We start from the raw sequence: 12,635 nt of genomic DNA on the forward strand, positions 1-12,635 counted from the left end.
GGGAACTCCAGCCTGAACAGGAAGGGGAGATGAGAGAAATTCATTCAGGGCCACACGTTGACTATGACCAGAGAGGACGCCCGCAAGCCATACGTGGAGATTTCCATGGATACAATAGGAGGAGAGTTTGGTGAGCAGAGCGGGGTGCCAGACCGTATCGAAGGCACATGATATGTCAAGGGAGACAGCTCTGATTTCCTGTTTGGCTTTGAGTACCTCCATCCATTGTTGAGAGCAGAAGCAGCATGTGTAGAGTAGAGTAGAGTGACCTGGTCTCAAACCAAATTGATGATCAAAGATCAAGCCATTGGAGAAGAGGAAGGATTTGATATCCGAATCAATGATCGATTCCATGACTTTGCTGATAATTGGGAGCAGGCTGATTGGTCTGTAGTTGCAAGGATCTGTTTTTGCACATTTTTTGTGTAAAGTGGTAATGTTGGCTGATTTCCAAACTGATGGCAGATGACCTTGAGCAAAAGAGAGGGTGAAGAGAATAGAGAGAGGGTGTGTAAGAGCGGCAGAGCAGGATTTTAGGACCCGTGGGCTGTTGCTGTCTGGTCCAGTTGCAGAATCAGACTCGAGGTTTGACAGAAACTTCTCCACCTTGTCAGGAGAGAAGGACACAGAGTCCAGGAGCAGCTGGGTTTGACTGGGTAAGGTGGGAACAGAGAGAGATGGTTTTGGGACACAATATTTTGAGGCAAACAGAGTTGAGGCATTCAGCTTTTTCATGTGTGGAGTCAGCCGTGTAGCCTTGAGGTAAAGGAGTGGATGGAGGTGGAACAAACACCAGAAACAGATTTTACCAGACGCCACCAGGATTTGGATGAAGGAGACAGGTTTGAGAGTTCAGTCTTGAGAGTAGAGAGATATTGCTTCCTGGCTCTCCTGAGAGTAGACACACACTTGTTCCGAGGTTGGTGGAAGGAACTGAGATTGCCTTCCATTGGTTTTGCCTTCCAGGAGGCGAAGGCAAGTTGTTTCAGGGCAACTGCCTCACCTCAAGATTCCGTGTACCATGGACGTGAGGAAGGGTATGACAACTGAAGACGAGATGGGATAAATCTGTGCATGAGAGAGAGCAATTTACTTTGGAAGAATTCCCAGGATGAGTTGATGTCAGAGGCGGTAGCGATGGGAGACCAGTCCAGATGATTGATGGCTGCTTGAAGACCGTGTCAGTTGGCCTGAGTGAAATGACAGACTCGTCGACGCTGAGGAGGCTCTCTGAGCTTGGAGCAGAAGAAGAGCAGCAAACATTTGCAGGGAAGTTTGTCATAACCAATTCGAGAAGAGAAGATATTCCATTGTCCGAGATCGGTCGGGAAATTGACAGATTGTGTCAACTCCAGTGAGTCGCAGAAGTCCTTTGCTGAGATGTCATGGTTGGTGAGAGACGTACCCACACCCAGCCAGCTAGCATGATGACAGTTGAAGTCGCCACATATGAAGAAGAGAGAGTTGGGATGAGTGGATAGAAGTTGGTCCATGTTGTCAGACAGCGAAATGTAAATGGAGTCATCACTGTTTGGTGGACGGTACAAAACACATATGAAGAAAAGGTGGGAGCGGAGAGGAAGCCGTAGCCAGAGGTACTCCTGGGGGTGAGGAGGAGAGAGGGCAGTGCAAGGAGAGTGAGGAAGAGAGTTTTTGATAAAGATAGCCAACCCACCACCAGGACGAGGCTCAGGTCTATCATACCGGAGGAGTGAGTAACCAAGAAGAGATATTAAGGAATCAGACGTCTTAAAGGAGGAAAGTTTATGTTAAGCAGATTACGTCTGGTTTGTCAGAAGCAACCTGTATGGAGAGATCAATCAGGTTTGTGCAAAGGCCCTGGATGTTTGAGGTCCATACCGTTAAGGAAGAGGGAGGGGCAGCATCGGTGCAGGACAGGGGAGGGGAGGGGTAGGGTAAGATGAAGGGTGAGAGGGGCAGGTAGGGAGAGCAGTTGATAATGTGTCAGAGATTTCAGAATAGCTAGGAGAAAGGGAAGGATGAGGAGGGCAAAAGGTTTGATGGTGATGGGATGAGGCACAGTGAGGGGTTGTTTGAGGGGGGGGGGGGGCAGAGCAAAGTACAAGATTAGAAGAGGTATGAGATAGTGGGGAGGAGGCAGCTTTGAGGAGGAGGGGGGAGGTGGGAGAATTGGAGAAAGATGGTAGGGGAGGGGTTGGGGGGAGTTTTGGAGGGGAGGGGGGAGAATTGAAAGGGAGGTGTGAGGGGGGAGTTTAGGAGGGGAGGTGTGAGGGGGGAGTTTAGAAAGTGGATGATTAATGAAAAACGAACATTTATTACAAACTGGGTTTATTGTTATTTTCAAGTCAGAGATCCGTTTTAAAACGATAGAGGGGTGGAATGAAGGTGAGTTTAGAGAATGTTTGGAGGAGGAATTGTAATAGATTGAATTTTTTTTTGAAGTGGAGTGAATTGAAGAGGAAATTGAAAAAAAGCCTTTTAAATAGGAAGAAAAACAGCATGTTGTAATAAAACACTGCAGTGGAAAGTTTAAACATATTTAAATAATATTTAAACAAAACCGTGAAAAACAATCTGGTAAAAGTCCCTAAGTGAGGACGTGGATTTGAGAAAGAACGAGAAAGGGTTGAGCGAGTATGGAGGAAACTGGAGTTGGAAACGCTGGAGAAAAAGGAGATAAAGGGGGTGGGGCACAAGGCGAGACAAAGGGGCGGGGCACAAGGCGAGACGAGGGGGTGGGGCACAAGGCGAGATAAAGGGGGTGGGGCACAAGGCGAGATAAAGGGGGTGGGGCACAAGGCGAGATAAAGGGGGTGGGGCACAAGGCGAGACGAGGGGGCGAGAGAAGAAGCACGTGTCAGTGAGGACAGAAAGAGTTAGTAAAGTTTTTTTATTTTATTAATTTTTTTGTATTTAAAACGTTTGATAAAGGATAAGATGTTCGCGGGAGGTAGTGGGAGAAAAGAAAATCAAAGAAACAAGCAAATACAGCGAAGGAAATAACTTGTATTCACAAAATACCGACGGGGAGAGGGAGCCGAGAGAGACCAGGTCGCGCATGAGGTGCGAACAAAAAACGACTAATTACGCACAAGTTTGCAATAATTACAAAACCAAAACGAACTAGAAATACGCAATAAAATAACCAGTGGAACTTTCACAAAGACACAAATGGGAAACTACTCAAACTTTGATGTCGTGGAGAGATGGAAGGAAGCCTCCTTGCTTGAGGGACCGGAAGCAAAGACAGCTGCTCCTTTGGGGGTTGCCCCCCAAAATAGGTATTTTTTGTTTGTTTAACGGCTTATGATTATGTTAGTATGATTCTACATGCTGCCCTGGCTTCTGGAAACCATTGAAATTGGTTTAAAATACCCTTTGTCAGTGCAGTATAGTTTATTTATTTTACCAGGTGAGCGCCAGGTGTATTGCCCCCATGTTTCATGTTCCTGACTATGTTGGCTTTTAAGCTCTTTTTCCTTATTCTCATTTACCACTTCGTCCTTTCCCAAATGGCCTTCTCAACTGCATGAATCGACATTGATCACTTTTGGTGCTTCAGAAAGGTCGTTGTTCTGCAACAACTATTCTTTGTTTTTGTTTCAGTCACGGGTCATCGTGCAACAGTCGGGCGAGAGGAACTTCCATTCCTTCTATCAGGTGTGTGTGCGTGCGTGCGTGTGCGTGCGTGCGTGTGTGTGTGTGCGTGCGTGCGTGTGTGTGCGCGCGTGTGTGCGTGCGTGTGCGTGCGTGCGTGTGTGTGCGTGCGTGCGTGCGTGTTGTCGAATGTCGGGCTTTCTGTTCAAATCAGTATATATTCAGCTGTTGTTGAAAATTGAAGCGATGAACTGTGTTCTGTTTTCAGCTGCTCCTCGGGGGACCAGATTCTCTACTCAAGAACCTCAAGTTGCAGAAGAAACCGTCGGCATACACCTACTTGGGTCAACGTTCACCAAGTGAGGTGCTGTATATCCATTGGGTTTCTGATGTGCCCTTTTTGAACTTTTCACTTTTTGTTTCACGTCTGTAAATCCATCACTCCTGTTGGTGATGAAGTGCACTTTGATTGGCCATTGCTTGTCTTTCATAGTGTATTGGTAATGCGCCATCTATTTATTATGTACAAATCCAGAGAGAGGTCCTCAATTTGTGTGCAGAATCTGGATGCTTGTTGCTTCTTTGCTGGGAGCAAGACTCTGCCGCTGGTGCAGTGCCCCCCAGTAGGTCCGAGCAGCAATTTGTAATTTGGTCAGGGTTCGGAGATAGCTCGCCTACCTTTCGGGAAAGACATTGTGGGATCTTTGAAATCCGCCAACGGCCATTGTCGACAAACGGGTCCTCCGGCTAAACTTCCTTCCGTTGGACGGCCGTTGATGCCTCACCTTGCGTGCAAAACACCAGGGGGGGATTGTATTGCTGGATCGAGAACTCAGAGGTGAGTGAGCATACCTCTCGGGTCAATAATGTCCCACCAGCCCAAAAGGAGGTATGTTGAGAAAATTGAAAGTGAGAAAAGGTATAACGAGGGTGTTTGGTTATTTGGAGAGGGAAAGCATGGGGTAGTGTGAGAGGAGTGGGAAATATGCGACAGATGTTATAGGAGAGTTTAGAGGAGGGGACGGGAGGAGTATGTGGGAAATGGTGGGGAAGGGATTAGGGGTTTGGGGGTTGGTGTTGTTATAGTACATGTGTGCTCTTTTTAAAAGTTTCTCATTTATATAATAATTTTGAATTGTGTGTTCAGTAAATGTCGATGGCACATTGCCTCCTCTCCATTGCCTCCTCTCCATTGCCTCCTCTCATTGCCTCCTCTCCATTGCCTCCTCTCCATTGCCTCCTCTCATTGCCTCCTCTCCATTGCCTCCTCTCATTGCCTCCTCTCCATTGCCTCCTCTCATTGCCTCCTCTCATTGCCTCCTCTCCATTGCCTCCTCTCATTGCCTCCTCTCATTGCCTCCTCTCCATTGCCTCCTCTCATTGCCTCCTCTCCCCACTTTGAGAGCGTATTTTGTTTGACCATGATTAATTAGGAAGTCGATATGTGCGATCACAAAGCGATCTCCAAGGGTAAGGATCGCCCCACGGCGCTCTCGATCCAGTGATGGCCATATTATTTTCAGACCACTATATATGACCTTGACCTTTAACATTTAGGGATAGAGTGTAAACTAAGAAATTGTCTTCCCATCTACAATCTATCCATAAATCTTAGCATCATGCAAATTGGAGGACAATTATTCAATTTATGATCAAAAAGGTGTTATTAGTTAGGTCGTCATCCGAAAAAAGTAGGTCAAGGACACGAAATACGTATCAAGTGCACAACATCAGTGCAGGTACAGTGGTACACTGTTATGATGCAAAAACATATTGGAAGGCCAAGCGGTCTTTGAAATTCCGCATTGGCAAAATTGAGCGATAACAAAAAACGTTTTTTTTTTTTTCAGACTGCCATTTAACCCTGAAGGATATGATCTAAATTAAGCAGAAATTTGCCTTGTTCTAGGGCCTAGGCGATCTAGAGTGCAATTTAGTCCCAATCAGACAAACCTTCGTCGTGTTATGGTGAAAAATGTTTAAATGTCTACATTATAAATTAGGTCAAGGTCAAAAAATTATGTCAACCCTGCATACTTTGCAATCCCATTATTAGCTCCCGTTGGACTTGGTTCGAACTTGGCACAAGCACGGTACAAGATGGCATATACGCACTTTATTTTGCGATCTGATCAAAGATGGCCGATTGGTAGACTGGCGGCCATTTTGTTCCTTATACATGTCCCCACCCATTTCTCAGACATACGTGGACCGATTTTCTTCATGCTTTTTACAAAGACAATACATGAGCATACATATGCAGAAGATTTTTGTTTTGTCATCTGACCAAAGATGGCTAACTGACAGCCTTCAACTTCATTCAGCAAAATTACTAAAACCACAGCGGGGGCTATGGCATTTTATGTCCTTTTTTTCTTGTCGATGCAAAATTTCATTCTGAAAGTCCCAGCTGGCTCCAAGATACAGCATTGGCAAAAAAAGAAGGAAAAAACATAAATGGTGGTTTAGTATTCCTGGGGATTTAATGGATTCTGAGGTACTGTTAAAAATGGGAGGCACTAATTGTCGAAACAAACCTCACAACAGCAAGAAGATTTTTAGGATAAGGAATGCCATTGAAACATTTTGGCTGGTATCCCACTTCACCTATGATGTCATCATTATCATGCTTTCGTTTTTCATTGGGAGTACTTGACAATGTGCCAAGTTTCAAACTTTTCCATTCAGCGGTTTCCGAGAAATATTTTTTCATTATTTCCTTTTAATCCAAGATGGCTGCCATACAACGTGGCCTATGACATCACAATTATGATAAAAACATTCTGCATGGGTGTCACTCCTACCCTGAAGGTTTCGTCTCAATCGGAGATATGGTTGCTGAGAAAAACGAGGTTTCGCCCGTACGGACGGACGGACGCACAGACGACCCGAAAACGTAATGCCTCCGGCGATTTTGTCAGCGGAGGCATAAAAAGGCCCAGTCGCACAAAAATTGATCCTGATTGGACAGCGAGGACCGTAAAGTCCAACTCCAAGCAACCGTGGAGTGGTCTTCAAAATGAGTTGTATCGCTGATGCACGAATTAATGATTGTGACATTCCCATTTGTATTTCCTTCCCTTAGTGTGCAGGGATTAACGATGCAGCAGAGTTCAAGAAAGTTGCGGATGCGATGAAGGTTATTGGATTTACCGCAGATGAGGTTCAAACAGCCTATTGTGTTGTTGCCTGCATCTTGCACCTGGTAAGCTCAAACTCACTGGACATTGACTCAATTTCATTCATGTTCAGAATGATGACCGATTGTTGTTGTTTGTGTTGTTGGTCACATTATGATTTTCTCACCGTTCGGTTGCCATTTTGTTTGGATGCATCTTGTCATTGATTTGAAATGCAATTCGGAAAGGTAAAACGTGTGTTTAATGTTGATGTGTGTGGAATCTTATCTTTTGAATCATTAAGCCGGTTGTCTTTTATTACCATTTGAGCTTTTGTCACGAAATATTCAACAAAGCTTAATCATGAGAATAGGGAGAAGACCAAATAATAATTTGGTCAATGTCAACGTCACATAAAATTCGTCAATTTTCATCCAATTCACCTGAAATTTTAAGAATATGCATATTGGATCACTGAATTGATTCACCAATCAAGAGCTAGAACCTGAGACACTTCTTGCACTTGTGACAGTATCTGAATTTACATCTTGTTAATTATAGCGCTGCGAGATATATCTCTTTGGAGCTGCAGACAGTACGTACGTACGCTGTGGCGATGACGTCACAGCATTTGTCTTAGGTCTGACAACGACTTAATTAATTAGAATCATTTACACACAACCACATCTAGTAATGACTCCTGAATGTGTTTGGTGAAGAGGGACATCACGTTCCTCCTGCCAGGTGGCACTTATCGCTTCCTGTTCCCTCGTAGCAAGGACTGTATGGTACTTAGTGCTGGCGCTTTCAGCACCCACTGTTTGGAGTCGCATTACGTCCGACATATATATCAGTGCTGGCCCGATTAGAAAATTTGACTCATCCCCAGTTTTGGATTAAAAAATAAATAAAAAATAAGAAGATTGGCTGATTGTGTACCAATTCCGATTATAAAGTGGTAAATAATGATGTCATAGTGCATTTTGCACACCTATAGTGCATACCGTGCTGGTGATTGACAGGTTGACGTTATTGATTGGCTGTGCATCGATACATTTTAAATCCCTTCTCTAATCGATTGGTGTATCGAACGGCACAGCATCCTGTCATTTTAAGACAAATGATAAGCTACCCTGTGCTCATTTGATAAGTTATTGATGGATATAAAATGAAGCGTTTCATACTTATCTGGTCGTGTGACGAGCAAGTTTTATACAAAATACAGTCCAGGGAGTCCCGGGATTACAAAGTGATCCAAATCCGAATACTTGTTCATGTACAGTAAGTATTTGTCATGGTTCTCTTTTTGAGGCAATGTTTTTATGGCCGGATGCCCTTCCTGACGCCAACCCTCTTAGTCGTCTCTTACGACACGCAGGGATACGGTGTACCTATTCTAATCCAGGGTACACACTGGGAAACGTTTAAAACATGGACATTCTGGGGGTGGGGGGCATCACGGCTGTGGGGGGCCCATCAGCACCACACCACGTCGGCCCGGTCAGCACCACACCACGTCGGCCCGGTTTGGTCATGTGTTGAGGAAGGATGAAAGTGACTGGTTGAGAAGAGTGATGGAAATGAATGTAGAAGGAAGTAGAGGACGGGGAAGACCGAGAAAGACTTGGCTAAAGATGGTGGAAGAAGAAATGCGGACAAGGGGGTTAACAAGGGGAGATGCAGAAAATAGGGCAAAATGGAGAAGATTGTCATGGGGACCGCAAGGCTAACCCCCGCTCTAGCAGGGAAAATGGCCTTAAAATGCCTGTTGTTTGTTGTTGTGCAGTAAGTAAATCAATCGGCCACAGTTTGATCAAGCAGGTTCATCAGAAAATAATTCCAAATAATGTTGGGTTTACAAGCCCTGCTTTTTATCGGGTTCCTCCTCTTGTTCAAGGTGTTTGTTGTATTTGTTTGATCGAGTTAAGTGTGGAAGAAAAAATGTAAATGACGTTTACGTCTGGAGTGTATGATGTCAAGACGTACTTCACAGGAAGTAGGTACAGTACGAGCATTTGCAGCTTCCTTTGTCCTCGCGGCTGATTCTAAAGCAATTGGTCATTATAGATTAATTGCGTGTGCTTTGGAAAGGTTGCGGTTTGTCTTGAGTTTCAATTAGAGGTCGACAGATTTGGGTTTTTCAAGAGCCGATGCAGATACCTATATTAATAGAACAGCAGGGCCGATGATGACCGATGTAATGCCGATTATACGCATCGGATTAAACAATTTAATTATTTTTTAAAAAAGAGAATTCCACAAAGTTGTTGAACTTAAATTGACAAATTTATTTAACACAATATATTATTCATCTTTTAAAATTAGAAAATGTATAAAACCAAAGCAAAAAAGTTGGGAAAACTTTGGAGAATATTTGAAAATAAAACGTTTTGGGGCACTTGTGTGAACAATAGTATTTTTTTCAGTAGGTCTGCTCCCTATATGGTATCGTACAACAATGCATCACCTGGTGTCTGTCTGACCATGATACATTCAGTCGTTACTTATCCAATCTCAACCAAACTAGACGAGAGGACTAAGGATCACACGATGGAGGTTATAGCGACTTTGTGCCCCGCCCCCCCCTCCTCTAACACCCGCTACCCCAAGGGGGATTTCCGCTTTGGGCGAACTCCATGTTAAGGTGTATACATAACTTATCATGCCGTTTTTACAAGGCCGCTGTACCCCCCTCCGCAATGGGATTTTCCTCCTTGAACAAACCCTATGCTGTGGCTTATCGTGGTGTTTTTCCAAGCCCGCTTGTAATAACAAAAGTAATAACAACAATAATTATACCAGTGTAGCGGCTACCGCTGGGTTTTCACAATCGCCTTGCACCTATCAAGGACGCGGAGCGATCACCATGCCGGGCTCGTCCAGGACGCCCGGGCAGGCTCGCCCTCAACTTGCCAGGCCGCAGCCAGGACGCTCGGCCACGCCCCCTCTCGCCTTTCCTGGGCAAACGCTCCGGGATAATGTGTGTATATATATTGCTGCCCGATAAACGGGCTTTTGAGAGTACCTGAGTGTTTTGTTTGAATAAAGCAACTCGGACGAATTCCAGCTTTTTGTCGCGTCCATTCTTCCGATCGACATGGGAGCCCGAGCTCCTTCATTGGTGACCTACCGACATGGACACGGCAGTGGCCCTTAAACTGCCTACCTTCTGGGAGGCTCACGCGGTGGTTTGGTTCGCACAGGCGGACTCCCTGTTCGCCCTGCGAGGCATCACGGCCGACGACACCCGCTTCCACCATGTGGTAGCAGCGCTCGGTTCAGCCACCGCGGCCCGCGCCCTGAGCCTCCTCGAGAGCCCGCCAGCCGCTGACAAATACGGCGCGATTAAAAAGCTCCTCCTCGACGCTTTCGCCCTCCCATCGGCGGAACGCGCACGGCGCCTGCTCGACCTGCCCGAGCTCGGCGACACGCGCCCTTCCGAGCGAATGGACTACATGCTTTCACTGCTCGGCGAGCACTCTCCGGCATTCCTGTTCCGGGAGCTGTTCCTCCGTCAGCTGCCTAGCCTGGTACGCCTCGCCCTGGCAAGCACGACGATCACGGATCCCCGTGCCCTTGCCAGGGAAGCCGACAAGATCTCCGCCGCAGGCCAGCGCATCGCAGCAGCGACCTGGGACCCACCGCCGTCCGACGCAACACCCATGGCGCCCGAGCACCCGGCACGGTCGACGACCGAACTGCCGACGCAATTGGCGGCCGCTACACCGAGCCGACCACCTCCAGCACGACGACCGGGGCCTCCACCTGACCAAGCGTGGTGTTACTATCATGCCAGGTTCGGACAGAAGGCCCGGACATGCCGACCCCCGTGCACCTTTGGCAGGCCGGGAAACGGCCGGGCCGGCGTTCATTACCAGCCATGAGCGCCGGCCACACGGGCAACTTACTGTTCATCACGGATAAAGCGTCCGGACGGCGCTTCCTGTGCGACACCGGCGCCCAACTGAGCGTCATACCCGCCTCTGACCAGGACAGGCAGTCCGTGGTTTGCGGCCCCTCCTTGGTTGCGGCCAACGGATCGGCCATCCGCACCTTCGGCCCGCGCAACGTTACCCTCTGCTTCGGCGGCCAACGCTTTGCTTGGACGTTTGTAACCGCAAACGTGCCCATGGCTCTGCTAGGCGCCGACTTCCTCTGCGCACACGGACTGCTGGTGGGCATCCAACGGCGTCGTTTAATCAACGCCGAAACCTTCAGCTCCCTGGTATGCACATTGAGCAGCTCCGCGCCGACTGAGCTGGCATGCGCCCTCCCGGCGGCGAACGAGTTTGCTCGCCTGCTCACGGAGTTCCCGGCCCTCACGCGGCCGACGTTTTCGGCCGTCGCAGTACGGCATGGGATCGAGCACCACATACCAACCACGGGCCCGCCGGTCTACGCCAGAGCCCGCCGCCTCGACCCAGCCAAGCTCGCCGTGGCCAAAGCCGAGTTCGACGCTTTAGAACACCTCGGCATCGTGCGACGCTCCGATAGCGCGTGGGCTTCGCCACTACACATCGTCCCAAAGCCAGGGGGCGGCTGGCGCCCATGTGGCGACTACCGCCGCCTTAATGACGCTACCACCCCCGACAGGTATCCGATCCCGCACATCCAAGACTTCTCCGCCCGTCTAGCGGGACGGGTCATTTTTTCGAAAATTGATCTCATACGGGGATATCACCAGGTACCTGTCAGGGCGGCCGACATCCCTAAAACGGCAGTCATCACGCCGTTCGGCTTATTCGAATTCTTACGGATGCCGTTTGGTCTCAAGAACGTGGCTCAGGCGTTCCAGCGCTTGATGGACGGCGTGCTGCGTGACCTGCCATTCCTTTTCGTTTACCTGGACGACATCCTCGTCGCCAGCACGTCCCGGGCCGAGCACCTCCTCCACCTCCGAACACTGTTCGGGCGCCTCAGCAAGCACGGCCTCATCGTCAACCCGGCCAAATGCCACTTCGGCACGACGGCCGTTGATTTTTTGGGCCACCACATCACCAAGAACGGGGCCGTGCCGCTGCCAACCAAGGTCGAGGCCATCACCACGTTCCCGCGTCCCTGCACCATAAAGGCCCTGCAGGAATTCCTGGGAATGGTGAATTTTTATCACTGCTTCGTGCCCCGCGCTGCTCAACTCATGCGGCCCCTCTACGAAGCCCTCCAGGGCAGGCCGGCCAAGCATGACATTGCCTGGTCCGCAGCAATGGACGCGGCCTTCCAAAGCTCAAAGCGGGCCCTCGCCGACGCAACACTGCTCGCTCACCCGGTGCTCAACGCTCCCATCGCCCTCACCACGGATGCCTCCGACTACGTGGTGGGCGCCGTACATGAGCAATGGGTGAACGGGGTTTGGCAGCCACTCGCTTTTTTCAGCCGGCAGCTCCGGCCGAACGAGCTCAAATACAGCACGTTTGACCGTGAGCTCCTCGGTCTACACCTGGCCGTCCGCCATTTCCGCCACCTCCTGGAGGGCCGACCTTTCACGGCGTTCGTCGACCACAAGCCGTTGGTTTACGCAATGGCCAAGGTCATGGAGCCGTGGTCGGCCCGCCAACAGCGCCACCTCTCCGCCGTGTCGGAGTTCACCATGGACATCCGGCACGTCGCCGGCAAAAACAATGCCGTGGCCGACTGTCTTTCCCGGGCCAGCGCGAACGCGGTCCACCTGGGCGTGGACTTCGCGCTTATGGCGGCGGACCAAACCACCGACACCACGGTGCAAGCCCTCCGGGCGGCGGACACGGGCCTCCGCCTGGCCGACATCCCCTTCGCGGACACTGTCCTGCTCTGCGACATCTCCCAAGGCCAGCCTCGCCCCATCGTGCCCGTCACCTGGCATCGCCGCATCTTCGCCTCCCTCCACGGCCTTTCCCACCCGGGCCGGAAAGCTTCCCAGAAGCTGGTGTCGGCGCGATTCGTCTGGCACGGCCTTCGTCG

At 49.2% G+C, this 12,635-nt stretch overlaps 1 protein-coding gene across 3 annotated transcripts in view; it reads left to right on the plus strand.

Moving 5' to 3' along the window:
- Positions 1 to 12,635, plus strand: part of LOC137429584 (unconventional myosin-Id) — a 211,370-nt gene that overhangs the window by 46,267 nt on the left and 152,468 nt on the right. For all 3 annotated transcript variants that reach the window (XM_068119607.2, XM_068119608.2, XM_068119606.2), the window contains exons 5-7: positions 3,589 to 3,642; positions 3,848 to 3,943; positions 6,665 to 6,784. In XM_068119607.2, the coding sequence (XP_067975708.1) occupies positions 3,589 to 3,642; positions 3,848 to 3,943; positions 6,665 to 6,784 (270 nt within the window). The remainder of the gene's footprint in view (positions 1 to 3,588; positions 3,643 to 3,847; positions 3,944 to 6,664; positions 6,785 to 12,635) is intronic.

The sequence above is a fragment of the Myxine glutinosa genome, chromosome 6, assembly GCF_964187855.1.
Source record: "Myxine glutinosa chromosome 6, kmMyxGlut1.1, whole genome shotgun sequence".
NCBI lineage: Eukaryota > Metazoa > Chordata > Myxini > Myxiniformes > Myxinidae > Myxine > Myxine glutinosa.